We start from the raw sequence: 21,393 nt of genomic DNA, 5'->3' as shown, positions 1-21,393 counted from the left end.
CTTCCTTTTCTTTAACAAGTGAGCAGAACTGTAATGCTTCCAACCACCTGTCTAGATCTCTAGGTAATTTATACTGCTGCTGGCATGTCTGCTAGCTCTGCAGAACAGCTCCTTGTCTACAATGGCCAGTGTCCAGCAGCTAGATATTTTTTGGAGTTATGCTTGTTATCAGGGAAATCAGAAGTTTATGTATGTTAGAGACAGTGCTTCCTGCCTGTCCCATTCAAACTTGCTATGCGCTGCAATTAGTATGGTTTTGCTCACTTTCTTGTCTGCTGTAACTATGGCAGAAAGAACTGTTTCTGTCTCGGAACCAGTTCATGCTTGTGAGGAAACATGGTGGAAAGAGGAATAGTTGATGAGGGGTCACGGGAGGGGCTTGGCAGACCAGATGAAAGGCTCACTCTCTGGATCCTTCAAATGGTCTTTAATGCTCTTGAGTAAGACAGAGAAAAGATCAATGACATACAAGGCAAGAGACATCAAGGAAACCAGCAGCATGAAGTAGATGATGTTTTTCTCTGTGGGGCGAGAGAGGAAGCAATCCACCTGATGTGGCAGGGGTCTCGTTTGCAAGTGGAAACCACATTCAGGCTGAATCCCTAGATGTACCACTGGATCAGCAGGAAAGCCACCTCAAAGACAGACTTGATGAAGATGCAGATGGTATAGGTTTACAGCAAGCCTCCATCCCACCATCTTCACCGTGTCGTGTTCTTCAAGGCCATACTTGAACTTCCTGATTTCAATTTCCTCTAAGGGCATCTCTACAATGGCACCACTGGTTTGGGCACTTTGAGCTCCTCCTCTTTCTTATTCAACTTGTCCTCCTTTTGCATCACACAGGACACATGGACTAGGTACAGGAGTGTGGGGACAGATGCAACTATGATCTGTGGGACTCAGAAGTGCATGTGAGAGATTGAGAAGGATTGATCATAGCAGACGTTTTCACAACCAGGTTGCCCAACATTACAACTAAAGGCAAACTACTCATCATGTCAGGCTGACTCAACTGCTGTTCTCAGTAGCAGGATTCTGAAAACCAAAGGACTGAGAGCCATACGTTCCCTATAGCTGTGAACCCTGTCAAGGAGTTGGCCTAAAGCACTCTAGTAACTCATGCTGCCTGTTCGCTGTTCTTTCCCTTAAAAGCGAAGTAGGTATGCCAAGTGACTGCACTCCTTAGAGGATGAAGTAAAATGAAAAAGCACTCAGAACTGTCTAAAACTTACAAGTCTGTTACTCTTTGGTACCTTCCTCATTTTTTCCCCTAACGAAAGGCAATTGCTGATACCTGATAAAAACTGATGTGGATTCACTTACCATACATGGTGAGTAAATATTCTTAAATAAGAATGTACATATATCAATAATGTGTCAAGTTACATAAACAGGGGAACAAAACAGACACATTTAAATGTCTCCAATTCCAGAATGAGGCAATCTTCAAAAATTAAAACTCAAGCACAAAAACTGAATTAAAAATTTACATGCATATATTGGCTGATTCATTTTCAGATGTATCAGGCCATCGTCTCCAGATAATGATATTCATCCCAGCATTATTTATGAGTGCCTAGTAGGTGTCACATGATAATGGGCACTGGTTCCTACTATGAGTCCTTCAGAGCTCACAATCAACTAGGGGGAACAGATCAGCAAAAGCACAGTATTTTATTGATTATCACAATTAACTGACTATAAGATAAATCATTACTTTACTTACCATTCAGAAAGCAATCAGGGCATCCAAGGTAAGATATGCCCCAATTTCAGAACTGTGTGTGGTGGGGGGAATGTATACTTAGAATCAATGAAAAAGGTTTAGTAAATGAATATACAAGTGCAAATTTAATTAAGTGTCAAGAAGAAACAAACAGGCACCGACAGAGATTAGCACGACGAAATCCAGATCAGAATGTACAGAGTCAGCCAAGCAAAGACTGGAAAAACTGCTGTGTGTGAAGAAGCAGCAGGGGCAAAAATTTGAAGAGGGAAGGACTCACTGTATTCAAGGAGCTCAAAGGCAGGCAGTATGGTTACCAGGTAGTAGAGAGAGGTAGCAGAATATGACAAAGGAGGCTACCTCAGGCATCAGCAGAGAATCCCAGAGGCAGAAAGTCAAATCACACTGTGAGGCCGGGGCAAGATTGAGGCCATCAGAGAAAGTAGTAATGGCGGTTGGGGGAGTTCTAGGGGATGGTAAGAGAGTCGAGGGAGGAAACAGGATGCAATTGAGGGATATACAAATCAGTACAGAGACAAGGGCTCTGGGTAATGGATGACCAGTGAATTCTGGTGGTGTCAAAAGATGCCAGGAATCATGGGTCTGATCCTGAGAGTCTCTGGAGAGGGGAAGACAATCTGTACCAGTGCTGTGGTCCTGAATCCTGTGATACATAAAGGGGCATTTTACAAGGATAGCTGCCATTCCAGTCAGCAGAGAGTAGACCAGCAAGATCAGAACCAAAAAGAGGAGCTGCTACTCTCCTCATCTGGGAACTGAAGTCAGGTCTCTGCCAACAGGGGTCTCAATTTAAATACTTATCTACTGAATGTGGACCATTATCTTCAATTGTTAGCACATGGAAGCTTTTTTGTAACGACTACAATACTTCATTCTTCCTGGTTTCTTCTAAGATAGTGTTTTAATATATCAAGAGCTTTTAAAAGAATTTCAGGAGCAGCAATTCTGATACCACCCAACAAAGTGGTGTCAGTAGGTAGAACCTGCATGGGGCACAACATACCCCTGCCAAGCCTCTACTGAAGACCTTCTAGTCTTTCTCCACTTCTCCTGACAGTCCTCTTTCTTTATAAGCAATGTCTCTGAGGAAAAAGCCTACGGAGAAGTTTCTGCCTCTAATTCAGAACATGCCAAACAAACAGATCTTACCTTAAAATGAAGGACCACAGCTAACTGATTATCACACAGCAAAAATAATTATTTTCAACCAAATTATTTCAATATAGCACTGCCTCATCATTTTTAAAACAAACTTTATTTTGGGGCTCCAAAAAATCACTGCAGATGGTGATTGCAGCCATGAAATTAAAAGACACTTGCTCCTTGGAAGGAAAGTTATGACCAACCTAGACAGCGTATTAAAAAGCATAGACGTTACTTTGCCAACAAAGGTCCATCTAGTCAAGGCTATGGTTTTTCCAGTAGTCATGTATGGATGTGAGAGTTGGACTATAAAGAAAGCTGAGCACTGAAGAATTGATGCTTTTGAACTATGGTATTGGAGAAGACTCTTGAGAGTCCCTTGGACTGCAAGGAGATCCAGTCAATCCTTAAGCAAATCAGTTCTGAATATTCAGTGGAAGGACTGATGTTGAAGCTGAAACTCCAATACTTTGGCCACCTGATGCAAAGAACTGACTCATTTGAAAAGACCTTGATGCTGGGAAAGATTGAAGGCTGGAGAAGAAGGGGACGACAGAGGATGAGATAGTTGGATGGCATCACCGACTCAATGGACATGAGTTTGAGCAAGCTCTGGGAGTTGGTGATGGACATGGAGGCCTGGCGTGCTGCAGTCCATTGGGTCACAAAGAGTCGGACACAACTGAACAACTGAACTGAACTAAACTTATTTAGTATATTAACATAACATTCATAATATTTATATTTTAATTCTCCCTCTTTAAAAAATTAAATAATTACGTAAATCAGAAATAAAATTGCAGATATTACTGTTTGGGAAATGGAAAAAAAAATTAAATAATTAAAAAATTATTCCCAAAGATAAATGTTCATTTCAAACAATTAGAATTAACAGAGGAAAACATTTCTTAAAGTAAACATAATATGAATTGCCAATTAATGAGCCATCTTAAATACCATGCAGCTTACTTGTTTCTTGGTTTAATGGCTGTTCCTCACAGTAGATTCAGTGAAAAAAATAAAACTTAAAATGAAACCTAAGAAGGGGTGCAAGGTTAATGCATTTTACAATGTCAACCACTCAAAGTTGGTTACAACTGTTCTCCAAGGATAAGAACTGAAGCTTCCCAAAATGTAATTTTTTACCAAGTAATCAAATTATAAGATTTAAAAGCATGCCCAGTGCTTTCTCAGTTGCTTAAACAATACATTTTAGCCAAACTGTCCTCTATCAGGCAGACTCTGGAAGTAATCCTATTAAGCTAAAATCACCAAGATGTATAGTTCATAATTAATACATTCTTCCAGGTTAATTGAAAATAGACCATTCACAGCATAAAAATTGGTCATTTATTCTCATTAGTTTTTCAAATTTAACCAATGCTTAGTCCCAAAGATTTCAAAATGCCTTTAAAAATTGAGTTACTTCTTCAAAAACAAGTGGGGTAAAGAAACAACAAATGAAGGTTAAAGAAAATAATCCCTGAAACTGCTTTAGCATGGTTTATAGAAGGCATCTGATAAAACAAAAAACAGTGCTGGGGTGGGAGCAGGTGCAAAAAATAAAAACTTCTAGTTAATTTAGGATGAAGTTATTGGGAATTTTCTAGAACGACATGAAGTTCTTAATTTTTACAAATCTTTGGCTCTGAAAAAGTTCTTACTAAGCACTTTTAAAATACACAGATCGGAGATTCAAAGGGATGAAAATAACAGAGAATGAATCATCTAGCTAAGCAAATGGCTCATACGGAAGTTAAAAGCCTCTTGTTGAACATTATTTTAAAACTGGACAACATGTTTCTAATTTGAAAATACAAATACAAAACTTTAGGTTTTAGCTCCAATACATAAAGTGCTTGGGTATTGTCATTCCTATCCTTACAATAAGAAAAAATCTGAATAAACTGCCAATCAACAACTTTTATTACTTATCAGAGACTTGACGACACAGGGCAAACTGAACTACTGAAATCTGGAGAGACAGGCAAATGCAGAGAATCACATCCAAGATCAGCTTACCTGGAACAGAAGGTGTTGGAGTAATACACTGGTAAGAAAATTTAAATTGTAATTTTGACAAAAGATTATGCATGAGAACTCTTGGAGGCCCAATCTTAGGAAAGCCTCTATATTCTAATGGTTTTACCTCCAGGAACCTTACCAAGTTCTGAGTGTAAAGATCCAACAACAATCTCCTCCCCTTTTGGGTAAGAGGAAGAGAGAAGTAACCATTTTGAAATGCACCCATGGGAAAGGTAACAGTTTTGAAAAAAGCCTAGAAGGTTCTCCTTAACAAAAGCCAACATTCCAAGGGAAAATTTACCCAAGCCTTTTATACTGTCCGGGGAGAGGGGGAATTAGCCAAATACAGACTCCTCTAGTCTCAGTTCAATTCAGTCCCTCAGTCATGTCCCACTCTTTGCGACCCCACGGACTGCAGCATGCCAGGCCTCCCTGTCCATCATTAACTCCTGGAGTTCACCCAAACCCATGTCCATTGAGTCGGTGATGCCATCCAACCATCTCATCCTCGGTCATCCCCTTCTCCTCCTGCCCTCAATCTTTCCCAGCATCAGGGTCTTTTCAAATGAGTCAGCTCTCCGCATCAGGTGGCCAAAGTAGTGGAGTTTCAGCTTCAACATCAGTCCTTCCAATGAACACCCAGGACTGATCTCCTTTAGGATGGACTGTTTGGATCTCCTTGCTGTCCAAGGGACTCTCAAGAGTCTTCTCCAACATCACAGTTCAAAAGCATCAATTCTTCAGTGCTCAGCTTTCTTTATAGTCCAACTCTCACATCCATACATGACTACTGGAAAAACCATAGCCTTGACTAGACAGGACCTTTGTTGGCAAAGTAACGTCTCTGCTTTTTAATACGCTGCCTAGGTTGGTCATAACTTTCCTTCCAAGGAGTAAGCGTCTTTTAATTTCTGCAGTGATTTTGGAGCCCCAAAAAAATTAAGTCAGCCACTGTTTCCCCAACTATTTGCCATGAAGTGATGGGACCAGATGCCATGATATGAGTTTTCTGAATGCTGAGCTTTAAGCCAACTTTTTCACTCTCCTCTTTCACTTTTATCAAGAGGCTCTTTAATTCTTCTTCACTCTCTGCCATCTGCATACTGCTAGCCTTGTCTCACCTAAAAGGAAGAAGGTTGCAGTCCGGGGCTCAGGCCCACCAAAAGACTAACATTTGGTTCTAAAATCATAAAACACTTCCCCTTCCCCACATTCTATCACCATGTCACCAAAGTGCCAGTACACTAACAACAGATTACAACAGAAGGGGTTGCAAGAAACAGATTCTATTTAAAAAGGACTTCTTAGAGAAACCCTAAGATAATGGGGGAGAAAAATTTTAAAAACAAAGAAACTAGAGGAAACTGAAAGGGAAAGGGAAAGGGAAGTCGCTTAGTAGTGTCTGACTCTTCGCAACCCCATGGACTACAGCCTACCAGACTCCTCCGTCCACGCGATTCTCCAGGCAAGAGTACTGGAGTGGGGAGCCATCGCCTTCTCCGAGAGGAAACTGAAGCCTCTGGCATACACACATTTAACATTAAACACAGCCTAACTCCTACCCAAATTAACATGAAACCTTACACTACGGGCGTATTTACCTCTGTTTCTATTATCCAATATGTCCTACCTGGCTTTTAAAAAACAGTAAAAAGTATGCTAGAAGGCAAGGGAAAACACTGAGGAGATTAAGCATCAGAACAAGACTTACACTGGTCACAGAATAATTGGGGAATAATTTCAGATAACAACTATCATTATTGTCATAAGCACGCAAATGGAAAAGGGAGACAACATGCAAGAACAGATGACTAATGTAAGAATATACAACTTTAAGGAAAAAGTAAAAGGACATGCTAACAATCAAAAACACCATAACAAAAATGAATAATACTTTTAATGGACTCATCAGTAGACTGGACACGGCCAAAGAAGCAATCAGTGAGTTTAAAGATATGTCAGAGAAATTTCCCAAACTAAAATGCAAACAGAAAAAAGAATTTTAAAAAGGAGAAAAGAATATCCAAGAACTACGTGACAATTAGAAAAGGTGTCACTGAAATACCAGAAGAAGGAGACAAAAGATAAGAACTATTTGAAGGAATAACTGCTGAGAATCTTCCAAAATCAATGTCTTCCAAATCAAAGACACCAAATGATACATCCAAGAAGCTTGGAGCACATCAAGTAAAATAAATACCTGAAAACTCTACACCTAAACATACTGTATTCAAACTACACAAAATCAAATGCAAAGAGAAAATTATGAAAGAAGTGAGAGGGAGAAAAAAACACCTTACTTATAAAAAACAAGAAGTACATTTGACTTCTTCTCAGAAGCCAGAAAGTGAAATATTTAGTGGTGAAAGAAAAAAAAATAAATGAATCTAGAAAGCATTCAGTGAAATTATCCTTCGAAAGTGAAGGAGAAATACATTCTCAGATAAACAAAAACTGAGGGAATTTGTCACTAGTGGACCTGCCTAGTAGAAACTGTTTTTAAAAGTTCTTCAGAGAAAGAAAACGACATAGATCAGAAAGTCAGATCTGCACAAAGAAAGAAGGAAAGAAATCATTGGAGAAGGCATAAATGAAGTTAAAAAAATCTATTTTTCTTATTCTTAATAGATACTTGTTCTAAGTAACAATGTGTGTGCGAGCTCAGTCGTGTCCGTCTCTTTTCAACCCCATAGACAGTAGTCCACCAGGCTCCTCTGTCCATGGGATTCTCCAGACAAGAATAATGGAGTGGGCAGCCATTTCCTACTCCTCCAAGTAATCAGAGTAATAGTGTATTTGCTGATTATAGCAAATGGATATATAAAATGAAAGGTACCTCTACTATCTGAAAAGCAGATAAAGAGTTATCTGACAGTAGACTTAGACAAGTTGTAAATATACACTGTTAACTCTAGAGCAACAACTAAAAACCCTTTTAAAAAGAAATATACTGTATATGCTGAGAGGAGATAAAATAGAATCATACAAAATGGTCAACTGAAATCAGGGAAGGCAGTAAAAGGGGACCAATTATTGACTTTAGAAAAAGGAGTATAACAAATAGAAAAGTAATAAACATGGTTCATATTAATCCAAGTGTATATATATATACATAACTAAAATACTCACTTTAAATGTGAATGGCCAAAATACACCAATTAAAAGAGACTGTCAGAGTAGATTTTTAAAACTCATATTAAATAAAAAGATACATCTAGGTTAAAAGCAAAAGGATGAAGAAAGATATACCCTGTTATTGTAGTATTAATCAAAAGAAAGCTGAAGTAGCTGTATCAGTTTTAGACAAAGGCTTTAGAACAAGAAAAATTAACAGGATAAAGAGGGGCATTAGAAAATGATATACTCTGCAAGAAGGCACAACAATCCTTAATATATATGCACCAAACAAGCATCAAAATATATGAGGCAAAAGACAGAACTGCAAAGAGAAATAAATCCACTATTATAGTTGGATACTTCAACATCCCCATTAGGTAACTGACAGATCTAGCAGGCCAAAAAAAGGGAAAAAAACGAATAAAGATAGGTGAATTGAATAGTACCATCAATCAACCAGATCTACCTGCTATTAATGTAACACTTCATCCAACAACAGCAGAATACATATTATTCTCAAGTCACATGGAATATTCATCAATATAGACCAAATTCTGCACCACAAAACACAACTTCACAAAATTCAAAGAATAAAAATCATACAGAATATACTCTCACAGCACAATGGAATTAAACTAGAAATCAGTAACAGATAGCTGGAAAATCTCAAAATATTTAACTATTAAACAATACATTTCTAAATATACATAGGTCAAAGAAGAAATCTAAAGAGGATTTTTAAAATATTTTTAACTAAATGAAAATCAAAATCTATATAATGCAGCAAAAGCAGGCCTTAGAGAAAAGTTTATAGTATTATACACATATATTCTAAAAGAAAACAGGCTTAAAATCGATAACCTACACTTCTACCTTAGGAAATAAAGCAAAGAAGGACAACTTAAGACTAAAGCAAATGAATAAGAGAGTAGAACAGTAAAAATTATAGCAGTAATCAAAATTGAAAACAGGAACTCAACAGTGAAAAATGAGTGGAGACAATAGATGGTTCTTTGAAAACACTGATAAAATTGATAAACCTTTGACAAGATAACCAAGAAAAAAAGAGAGAAGACAACAAATTATTAATAACAGAAATGAAAGAAGAGTCATCATTACAAATCACATGGACATTAAAAGGATAATAAAGGAATATTATACATAAATCTATGCCTACATTTTTGATAACTTAGATAAGTGAACCAATTCCTTGAAAAAAACAAACTATCAACATTTATACAAGGAAAAAAAATAGATGATGTGAATAGGCCTATATCTAGGAAAGGAAGAAATTCTCTACAATCTCTTCCAGAAAACAAAAGTAGAAAAATACTTCAAAGAGAACTCTATGAGGCCACATTAGGGTATTACCAATCCTGAAACCAGATAAAGACATTAAAAGGCAAATTATATGAACTAGGGGCTTCCCTTGTGGCTCAGCTGGTAAAGCATCTGCCTGCAATGTGGGAGACCTGTGTTCAATCCCTGGGTTGGGAAGACCCCCTGGAGAAGGGAACAGCTACCCACTCCAGTATTCTGACCTGGAGAATTCCATGGACTGTATAGTCCATGGGGTCGCAAAGAGTCAGACAGGACTGAGCAACTTTCACTTTCACACACATGGACTAGACATAGAAATCTGCAACCAATATTATCAAATCAAATTCAGCAATGTACAAAAAGAAATACACATCTCAACCAAGTGGGATTTATCTCAGATGTGCAAGGCTGGTTCAACATCCTAAAATTAATTCATAATCAGCAGATGAAAGTCAAACCACATGATTATATTAAATGATGTAGAAAAGCATTTGACAAAACCCAATATCCATTCATGATACATACTCTTAGCAATCTTAGAGAGAACTTCCTCAACTTGATAAAGGACATCTAAAACAAACCTACAAGCTAAAAACATCATATTTAATGGTGAGAAACTGCATGCCTTCCCACTAAGCTCAGAAAAAGACAAGAATGTCTCTTCTCACCATTTGTATTAAACACTGTACTGGAATTCATAACTAATACAAAACAAGTAAAGAAAATAAAAGGTATACAGATTGGGAAAGAAGAAAGAAAACTATTTTGTTTGCAGATGACATGACTGATTATGAAGAAAATCCCAAAGAATCTACCTGCCCCCCCCCCCAAAAAAAATAACACTGAAACTAATAAGCAATTCTAGCAAGTTCATATGATACAAAGCTAATATACAAAGTCAATTGCTTTCCTATATACTAGCAATGAACTGGAATTTAAAAATTAAAAAACAGGACTTCCTTGGTGGTACAGTGGATAAGAATCTGCCTGCTAATGCAGGGGACACAAGTTTGATCCCTGGCCCAGGAAGATTCCACATGACGTGGGCAACTAAAGCCCGTGCACCACACCAACAGAGTACATACTCTAGGGGCTGCAAGCCACAATTAATGAGCTCTCAAGCCTAGAGCCTGTGCTCCCAACAAGAGAAGCCACCGCAACGAGAAGCCTGTGCACCATAACAAAGGGTAGCCCCTGCTCATCAGAACTAGAGAAAGCTTGAGTGCAGCAAAAACCTAGCACAGCCAAAAATAATGTTTTTTAAAAAATTAAAAACTATACCATCTATATCATCACCAAAAGAAAAAAATACTTAGCAATAAATCTAACAAAACAATTATAAGATATGCATGTAAAAAACTAAATAACTGTTGAAAAATTAAAATGAGAAAAATGCAGAGATATTCTGTACTCATTGATTAGAAGACACAATATTGTTAAGATGTCAATTCTCAACTCAACCTACAGATTTAATGTGATCCCAGTCCAAGCAAGCTATTTTGTGGATATCCACAAACTGATTTAAAAGATAATACAGAAAGGAAAAAGACCTGGCATAGCCAATACAATATTGAAAAAGAACAACAAAATTGAAAGACTGACACCACCTGACTTTAAGACTTACTGTAAAGCTGCAGTAAATCAAGACAGTATAATATTGGTGAAGAATAGACATACAGATCAATGAAACAAAACACAGATCCCAAAAACAGACTCAACACAAACACAGCTGATCTTTGATAAATAAGCAGTGACAATCCAATGGAGACAGAAGTCCTTTCAATAAATGGTTGAAATAACCTAATAAAAAATGGGCCAAGGACGTGACTTTTCTCCAAAGACTTACAAATAGCCTAGAGCACATGAAAAGATGTCTAACATCACTAATCATTAGTGTCATGCAAATCAAAACCATAATATGACACCACTATAGACTAGGATGGCTGCAGTAAAAATAATAATAATAGTAAGGAAACACGTATTGGTGAAGATGTGGAGAAACTGGAACCTTTGTACAGTGCTGGCAGAAATGTAAAGTGGTATAGCCACTGTAGAAAAGTTATGTGATTCCTCAAAAATGTTAAACACAGGGACTTCCCTGGTGGTCCAGTGGTTAGGAATCCACCTTCCAATGCAGGGGGTGAGGGTTCAATCCCTGGTTCAGGAACTAAGGTCCCACATGCGTGTGGCAAAAAAATAAAATAAAAATAAAACATTAAAAAAAAATGTTAAACACAGAATTCTCATATTACCTAGCATTTTCACTTCTTGGTATATAACCCCAAAGAACTGAAAACCAAACAAAACTCAATCAAACAAAACTCAACCACAAAAGTTGACAGCAACACTATTCACAATAATCAAAAGGTGAAAACAACCTAAATGTTCATCTACAGATAAATGGATAAACAAAATGTGGTATGGCTACATAACAGAATATTACTCAGTCATAAAAAAAGGAATGAAGTAATGATACAGGCTACATGGATGAATCTCAAAAACATTACACTAAGTGAAAAGAAGTCAAATTCAAATGGCCACAAATTGTATGTGATTCCCTTTATATGAAATATCCACAATAGGTAAATCTACAGAGACAGAAAGCAGATTCGTGTTTGCCAGAGACAGAGAAAGTGAGAAACAGTGAGTACTTAATGGGTATAGAGTTTTTCTAGGGGGTGATAAAGTGTTTTGAAACTTGATAGAGGTAGTGATTGTACGATATTGTGAACATACTGAATGCTACTAAGCTGTGCACTTTAAAATGGTTGGTTTTATATTATGTGAATTTTACTTCCATTTTTTAAAAAGGTCACAACACTGTAAATCAACTGTATGTCAATTAAAAAATATAAGGGCCTACGTGGTTTACTTCCTGGCTCAAGCACTTACTAACTTGCATGGTTTTTAGGAAATTAACCTATTTTAGCATCAGTTTCCTCCATTTTAAAGGAAGGTAATTCTTTCTAACTTTTATAGCTGTTATGAGGATCTAAAGAGTAATGAAAATAAAACACCAAGCCCAGCACAACGCCTGGAAGTTAAGAGATACTTGAAACAGAGATTATTACTATTGCTTCTTCTCATTTATGGTCACTTGAATTATACAATATTAGGAAGTTATCTCAATTTTCTTTGCCTGTAAAGAATTTTCCTCTTCATATTTGTGAGAATGTCCGTCTCATGAACTCAAGTTACCTTTCATAGTCTCGGTGAAGACTGTTTTCTTCTTTGTATTCACCTCTGAATGAAAACAGAGCTATTCAGGCCAGTGATGAAACAGTCAGAGTGAAGAGACTGCATGTGTCTCTGTATGCCCAGTTCCTAGAAAGTCCAATTCTCCATTCTGATACTTGATCGTGAAAGAGGGAATCAATATAAAACTTCCTACTTAACCAGCCAAAAGATTTACTCAAGCTCAGCTCAAGGGAAAAATAATTTTCAGTGGAAGTTCCACATTTTATTAACTCTATTCCTCAGACTCCAAGAGCACCAAGGGCAAAGAGACAAACAGAAATTGAGATTGTTGGCCCACTGAGGCCACTGTTCTGCTTCCACTGTATTCTCCTAGTTAGGGCTTGCTCAGCATGAGAGTCAGCAAACTTCTGTTCAGGAAGGGTCACAAAATAAACACACTATTTTAGACTTTGTATGTCATATGGTCTCTGTTGAAACTGCTCTGTCATTTTAGTGCAAAAGCATCCATAGAAAAAACGTAAGTGAATGAGTGTGGCTAGGTTCCATAAAATAAGTGGCAGGCCAGATTTATAGATTTTTCCTAAAAAGATATTTGGTTGAATTTTACTTTACAATATCATGCCTTGAACACAGTGCTTTAAGTAGAAGTAGAAAGCTTTTTTTTTTTTAATTAAAATACTTTAACATAGGGAACTAACCTTTTTTTTAACCTTTAAATTAAAAAATAGTAAAGTTCAAAAACACTGTAGAATATGAACTATAGCTTCTAATATTCAGGGGTGGGTTATTTTTATATAAAAATAGATTCCCATGCACTATTTTCAAGGTACTGATTCCAACAACTCATCAAGAGTTATGATGAACTATTTAAAAGTATCCACTATATGGGCATTTGTTGATCAGCTACTTTTCTTATACTGCCAATGTCTATATATTTGGGGCTTGTGTAGAAAAATGACTGACACTCATTTTTTGGTCCCTGAAGCTTTAAAGTCACATTAAAGAACCAGTTAAATCCCTTAAGCATAGACATTTATCAAAGACTAATGAAATTACTCATCTTAAGAAGGTATAGAAAGAATGTTCTCTTACAGAAGGGAATAATTATGTTTTTATGACTGGCAGAAGAGGGAACTTTAAAGTCTACCTTGTGCTCCAGCCAACTCATCCTCTAGATTGGGGGGCTGTGGATGGGAGGAGGGATGAGCATTTAGGAACTGAGTTACTATAAGAAGGATGAATGAGGTAAAGTCTTCTGTGTAGACAATGTCTGCAGAGCTAGTAGTAGGGCTAGTTCCAATATGACCATTCTCTTATTTCATTTACTAAGAGCAAACAAAAAACAAAATCCAGATTCGGATGAAAAGGATAAATGCAGCCAGGAAACCTACAAAAGCCTCAGATTCTGTTTCCATAACGTCAGACTCATCTGGAAATTGACACGAGTTCATTATTTGTTTTACTAAAAGTAAGATGACAGAAACATGGGTAATTTTTTTTATCAATAGACTAGCAGAATTGAAAATACAAAATATTATAGTACAAAGAAGTACAATTTTGATGACACTTTTGTCCTGTTCCAGAGACTGTTGTACAATTAACCGGATCAGCAACAAAAACCCGGTTAAGAAAGGAAACCACACAGAAGTATCTGTTCTACATGAGTGCCTCTGTAAGAAGAGGCAGATGATTTCCCCCATCAATGATTCCTGCTATTTTTGCTCCTGACCTGAAGTCCAGTTTAACACTGACATCTCATTAATCTTCATAACCCGCAGTAAATTCACATCATTTCAGAGTACAATTATTTTTAAAAATTATGACAAAATAATCAATTAATACTGAAATATTTCCAGCTGCTTATAATCCTTATGAAAAATCCCAAGTCTCTCTATAATCTTCTTCAAATGCTAGAAATTTTGCACACAAAAGCAAGAACCCACATGTTACTTTTATTTAAGTAAGGAGGAATAAAATGACAAAGTAATTAACATAATTAATCCCATATATTCTGTTTCTCATGGTTGACTAAAAATTAAAAAAAAAAGCATTTGCTTTATTTAATGTGGGGAAAAAACCTGAAAAAATTTAATTTTGTTCCAGTAGAGAATAACTATGGTTTTAGATGGCAACTATAAATAATTTGTTAAATTGATAATGGTTCATTGACTTTTCCTCCAGCATCTTCTTAAGACAGTTTGATTTCTAAAAAATGTAATCAGCTTTTTGATATAAAAACAAAATTAATGTGAGAAAGAAAAATGGAATCACTGATTCAAAAATACATATTGCTTGCTAAAAATCAAGGCTTATAACAAAAGGTAAATTTACGACTATTAAGCAATAACAAATATCCAAAGAATGCCTTTCAGTAGGGGAAATATGGATATTCCTGACTAGAAAATATTTAATCAAATCTATTCTTCCTACTACTCTCAATCTCAATTTCGGAACTCTCACAAGACAAGAATGATGCAATCCAGATCTTCTCTATCTACTCTCTCCTTAACCTCTTGCTATTTGGTATTAATGTATCATTTGACTTAGAGAAGTCATTAATAAATGGCATTGTTAAATGAAATGGATTTTCTCACCCCTCAATCCTTATCATCATGGATCTTTTTATGAGATTTTTATACTGTTAGTGAATCCCACTTTAAAAAAATCTTTTTTCCTTGCTTGCAAGAGGTCTACTCCTTCTTCTTTCAGTAAGATCATTTAAACATGTCTTTTACTCTGCTCTGCGCTCCCTCTTGGAAGGCTCATATCATTTCAGTTTCATCCCAGGCACAAGGAAGCTATTTCTGGAGTCAGATCAAACCCTGGTTTTGCCACTTGTTAGCTGCATAATCTTAGCTCTATTACCCAGCCTCTCTCTGACTCAGTTTTCTCATTTATAAAGTAGGGATGGAGAGTGGGGGTTGTGGGGATTAAATGTAAAACATCAAATAGATTGCCTACCTACCACATATGGTAGATGCTCAATATGTGGTATTTACTAATATCAGGTTTAGTACTCTGCTGACATTTCATTCTTTATTGTGAAAGCCAAACTCATCTTTCCCTTCAAACTTATACACCCTTTCTAAGTTTTCCAGTCAGGTAAAACGATACCAATGCTTTTCCAGTTCACCACCAATCCTTGGGATCACCTTTAATCTCTCTGCAGGGACCCGCTACTCTGCAAAAGCTCTCTTCAGTGTCTTTCCTTTTTGGTTCCCTGGTGGCTCAGATGGTAAAGTGTTTACTTGCAGTGCGGGTGACCTGGGTTTGATCCCTGGGTCAGGAAGATCCCCTGGAGAAGGAAATGGCAACCCACTCCAGTACCCTTGCCTAGAAAATTCCATGGATGGAGGAGCCTGGCAGGCTACAGTCCATGGGGTCGCAGAGTGGAACATGACTGAGTGACTTCACTTTCACTTTCTCTAATTTAAGTCAAGTTTATCATTTAATACTTACAGGCTGTACCCCAATACTGGATTATTCACAGCTTTTATAACTAGTTATTCAAGAATATATACACCTACTACTTCAAAACAAACAAAAACTTCTCATAAGTCAACTTTAGTCATAGGAAATGAACTACATGAATCAGCACTTCCGTGTCCTAGACTGGATTAGCATCAATCTCCAGTTCTCTCTATCCTCTCTCTTGCCTCAAGTTCTAATCACATCTCCCTATTTCAACTCCATTCCATTCTCCCCACTTTGTTATGAAGATGACCTCCTGGGGCTTCTGTGAAGAAAACTGTGCTCTAAAACATACCTCCCCTCTCTTGGGCACTTTAAAGCAGACACACAAATAAAAAGAAAATAAGCAACGCACATTTGTATGGTAAAGGTCCAGGTCAGAACTTTTTCCAAATGCGAGTAAAATCATAAATCCCCATAAACAGCTTAACAGTCATTGCTAAGAGTGTTCATATAAAGATAACAGAAGCTGTCAAAAAGAGAGTAGAATTACATTTTTCTTTTTTAATTGGGTAGCATTTATTTCAGTAAATTAAGAACTGATCTTTGGCCTGGAATAGCCCAATATCATATTATGTTCACAAAAGACAAGATATATCTGTTTATAAACATGACCTCTAAATTTCTTGCACAGAACACAGATTAAAACAGTGACTTTCTTTCATACTTGTTGAAATACACCATACACTAGAAATTATTTAACTATACATACAACCATAGCCAAGCTTCTCAAAAAGAGATCCAATTTATGCACAAGCAATCACACACACCTGTGTAAGTAATCACAGCCAACCTGATCTATACATTTTTATAAGCATTTTATTAAAAACTTTGAAAGTATGGAAAATATATGGGCGTGATCACTTTATACATAATAGGCACCAAACAGAGATTTATATCCTTTTTTTTAAAACTATACTGTGAGATTTCCTAGATATCCATTTGTTTGATCCAAAAGGGTAAATCTTATCGGAAGCATCAAATCTTTTATTTTTGGATAGCTGGGGAAAGATTTGATTCTAGCTGAAACAAGGGTATACTATAACAAGTCTAATGATTAAACAGCTGCAAATTCTAGAAAAAATTCTATATGACTCTGAGATAGACACTAATTTATGCTTCAAATTTTCTATCCAGTGGTATATTTTTTGGTGCATGAAAGGAAGAAACAATACTCAGAAAGCTGGTCTGCGAGGCCCTCATTTAGTGAGGGGCAGTAAAAAGAAGTATTTTTTTTTTTTAAGATGCAATCTCATTTGCAGCAATCTCACATGTGTGTATTTTTTTTTTTAAATATGCACTTCTTCTAACTCTTCAGACAGACCAAGACATACAAGAGCAAGAAAACTATGGGTTATTCATCCTTAGAACTCAAAATGCCCTGCACATGGACAAAGGAATCAGAGTTCACATTTAGAGGTGGTTTCCTGAGAGCAGTGACACTAGTTCTCATCCAGTCTCACTCTGAGTCCATCTTGCCAGCACTAATACTGTGCATATGAGAACCAGGTACAGTTAACAACCATGTCTTAACAAATGAGTAAACTAGATGAAAGTATAGGGAGAAAGGTCACAGAAAGAAGTGTAACAACTGAGAGAAAATACTGTTGGAAGATGTGCTATTATGTATCAGAAATCCCTGGGTTTTAAAATTCAAGGAGTAAGACTAAGAACTGAAGCATCCCTTGGCTATGCTGTATCAACAGAGCCACAGTATACAAAAAGGAGTATTATGTTCAAGAAGGACTCAAATTTAATTTGGACACTAATAACCTTGAGTAGTATCTATCCAAGAATATTTTTAAAGCTTCCTAAATTTAACTCAAGGCACCTCCCTAAAAGCATAGCACTTCACTAGACAGCTTTCTATTTGTTTAATTTCAAACTGCAGTGATATTTCTTAATTAGAAATTTAAGGGGCTAAATTTATTTTGACTATATTTATTATTTTAAATTCTTAGTCATCCTGAATCAAGAGCTAATAGTATTCAAATAATTTTTTTAAGATTTACTGGCAGAGGTCTTAAGATAACTATTATCAACATAACATAATTCAAATACCGAATTTCAAGAATAGAAAATTCTTCGAATTAAAGAGATATGTGATGTAAAATCCAAAATACATCAGTTGTCATGAAGCCTTAATTCAAAATGTTAAGTAATATTTTGTACAGTAGGGAAGAAAAAGCAAACATAAAAATTACATCATCTTTATGTGTGCTGTCACAGATTTGAGAGTTTAAATGGCTCAGACTAAACTGCTAAGCTCATCTCAAACATGAATCATATCACTATAAAATACCAAAAAAATTTAAACCTTGGTCTTAACAAATTACGCACGAAATAGTATGAGGCCAGATATTAACATTCAGACTAGCTAAGAAAATCATTTAACCTAATGTTTGAAATTGTTACAGCTTCAACACTTGCCAGGTTAAAGGTAATCTCTGAGTAAAACATGCTCAATACAGCAACACCTGTGGAATCTTGAAATAACCTCCCTGAATAACGGGTGATTATTAACCATAGTCAAATAATCTATATAATAAGATTCATTTCAAAGCTGTTCAAGGGTGACCAACAACAGCTAAGAGTCATAATCATACACTATTACTTCAAGCCCTATTTCATAACCAAATACCTATCCACTACCCTTCAAAATCTGGATTCTGACCCAATAAACAATCTTAAATTATTGGTTCTACAAGAAAAATATTGACTGCATGAAACTCCTCCTTTCCTTACTCTTAAGTTCTTGACATAAATTAAATCTGCCACTACTTTGTCTCTCTTCCCATTAGGCAGCTTTCCATTTACATATAGGTCAGTTGAAAAAAATAGCACATGAGTATAAAGAACTAATGACTATCTAATCATGATAAAGCTTACCCAAAGCAGTCTCTTTTTTCAGGTTCTCATATTAATTCTTCTTTAAGCATCACCATCATCATAGACAGACATTTTTAATTATATGCCCACATGCACAGAATACTACATTAGTTTCAAAAATGTTAAACATACACAGATATTTTATTTTTAAAAACCATGTACTTGCCTTATGCCTGCATTTAAGTACAACTCCATAGGCTCCTATAATAAAAAGAAGTGAACAATTAGGGACACGTATACAAAGTACAGCTCTTGGAAAAATCAATGTTCTATTATATTTACAGTGGCTATCAAAATATGGAATAACAGTGATTCCTAAAATGATAATATTCTGCAGTGATAATGGAATGAGCCATATACAAAGAAAGCATGAATATTTATCATATATTTTTTATAAACCAAGAGTATAAGCAACTCATTTCCCCAACAAGCATGTACTTTTTAATGTTTTTCTTTTTAAGGAAAATTTTACTTGAGATGTTGAAAAATTTCTAGAGATGTACTTTGGACCTAATAACTTTAAGAGTAAATTAAAATTACCTCAAAAGATTCTAGGGAACTCAAAACTTAAGGGCTAATGGTTTCACAAGGGTAGGCTTAAGCATGGAGCCTATCAAATATGTTCTCTCTCCTAGGAGACAATTAAATTCTCTTCTAGGATACTAGAATGTCTTCTCTGACTTGCAAAATAGTACAGGTCTCATCTCAGCATTCCAATTAATAACTAGGAGTTGCTACATTTTTGCCATAAATACTAAGTTCAATGGCACCAGCATAAGTAGTCCAAGGATCTCTGACCATCTGTAGCTAAGCACTCCCACTTTATTTGATATATTTCAAATGAGACACATCACTACCTTTTGGGTTACTTATCCTATTAATCAGCCAATAAACTATTTCCTTAAACCCAGAACACAGGGTTGACAGCAAGGAAATTGAGGCAAAAGTTATAATGTGAAAAAATCTAATCAGGAGAATCAAAATGTAATATACAATAACTGAAGTTGGTAGAAATGATTGATGTTTACAGACAGGCAAAGCCTGTGTTTGCGTCTGAGAAGAGGACTTCAGGGAAATAAAATTGGAAAATGTGTCTGCAACAGAAACCAGGGAACCAGAATAAGTATCCTTCAATTGGTCGAGATGGATGAATCTTATTATCACAGTTAGGATGAAACCAGCCATTATAGCCATCCAGTTCAACTCCACAATCACTAGGCAATCATCCAATCCTCATTTAACCGCCCATGTTAGTTTTTCTATGGGGTGAAAATGCACTGTTTAGGCTGCAGGGATGTAGAGTTTGCTTGACAGCTTTTAATTTCCTTAATGTATATGTATTTCATAGTCAAGAAGCATCTGAGGTAGTTTACAAAGAAAAAAAACAGCAATGATGGTTCTGACTACAACCTGAAACTAACATATTTTGATTTATATGCCAGTCTGGTAGTTGTAGACCCTGAGGGTGGGAAAGATTTAGGGCAGGAGGAGAAGAGGACGACAGAGGATGAAATGGTTGGATGGTATCATCAACTCAATGGACATGAGTCTGAGCAAACTCTGGGAGATGGTGAAGGACAGGGAAGCCTGGCATGCTGCAGTCCAGAGGGTTGCAAAGAGTCAGATATGACTGAGCAACTGAAAAACAACAATAACAACTGGTAGTTGTAGTTAATCTAAGCTAATCCCTGAGAAGAGGATCACCTATAGGCATACTAAGAAAAAGGTCATGATACAGAAAAACTTAGGCCCAGAATCTGAAACATTCCAACTTTGTTACATCCAAGGAGCTGACCTTCTCCAGTGAGTATTTTTAACAGCATAAGTCTATATAACACTTTTGAAAAACAGTAATAAATCAGGTATTATAAAATTAATAGTAAATAAGACATTGAGAATGAATTTTATCTACATAATGAATACCAATGAAAAAGACGAAAAGGAGCTAGGTGAAGAAAAAAGGATCCTTTTTTTTTTTTGTCTTCAAACTTCACATCTTGAAGCAAATATGTAATGATTACACAATATTTTAATTGTTTCTAGTTATTTGAAAATGATTTAACAACTTAATATTAAAATCCAGAACTATGCTGTTGACATAGGTAAATTGTAAAACTTCTTTTGAAATTCAAAATACACTCGAAAATTCTGAAATACCAATACTTTTGTAACAATGCTTTAAAGATATAAATAAATCATAATTATAATAACTTATACTATTAAAAGAATCATTTATAAAAATCTCCAAAAAGTTATCGTTAAGAGCAAAAATTACAAAAAAAGAAATTAGGAAGATTTATGAAAAAACAAATTACCATATTTCATCAAATTGATGATGTCATTGATTATAAGTATTATTTTATGTACTACTAGGAAAGAAAAAGTTCTGCCAATTAAACCATGACATGCTACTGATTGTAACACACATCCTGATTTCAGAGATGTTAAAATATGACCAAATCATGAGGCTCAGAATTTAT

At 36.0% G+C, this 21,393-nt stretch overlaps 1 protein-coding gene and 1 pseudogene across 2 annotated transcripts in view; both read right to left on the bottom strand.

The window, feature by feature from the left end:
- The window catches only part of CDKL5 (cyclin dependent kinase like 5), a 170,443-nt gene that overhangs the window by 85,984 nt on the left and 63,066 nt on the right, over positions 1 to 21,393 (bottom strand). For both annotated transcript variants that reach the window (XM_070289810.1, XM_070289811.1), the window contains exon 3: positions 19,080 to 19,114. In XM_070289810.1, the coding sequence (XP_070145911.1) occupies positions 19,080 to 19,114 (35 nt within the window). The remainder of the gene's footprint in view (positions 1 to 19,079; positions 19,115 to 21,393) is intronic.
- LOC138930067 (gap junction alpha-1 protein-like) lies at positions 117 to 1,124 on the bottom strand (annotated as a pseudogene).

The sequence above is a fragment of the Ovis canadensis genome, chromosome X (genome assembly GCF_042477335.2).
Source record: "Ovis canadensis isolate MfBH-ARS-UI-01 breed Bighorn chromosome X, ARS-UI_OviCan_v2, whole genome shotgun sequence".
NCBI classification, from domain to species: domain Eukaryota; kingdom Metazoa; phylum Chordata; class Mammalia; order Artiodactyla; family Bovidae; genus Ovis; species Ovis canadensis.
This window is presented reverse-complemented; position numbering and strand designations above follow the sequence as displayed.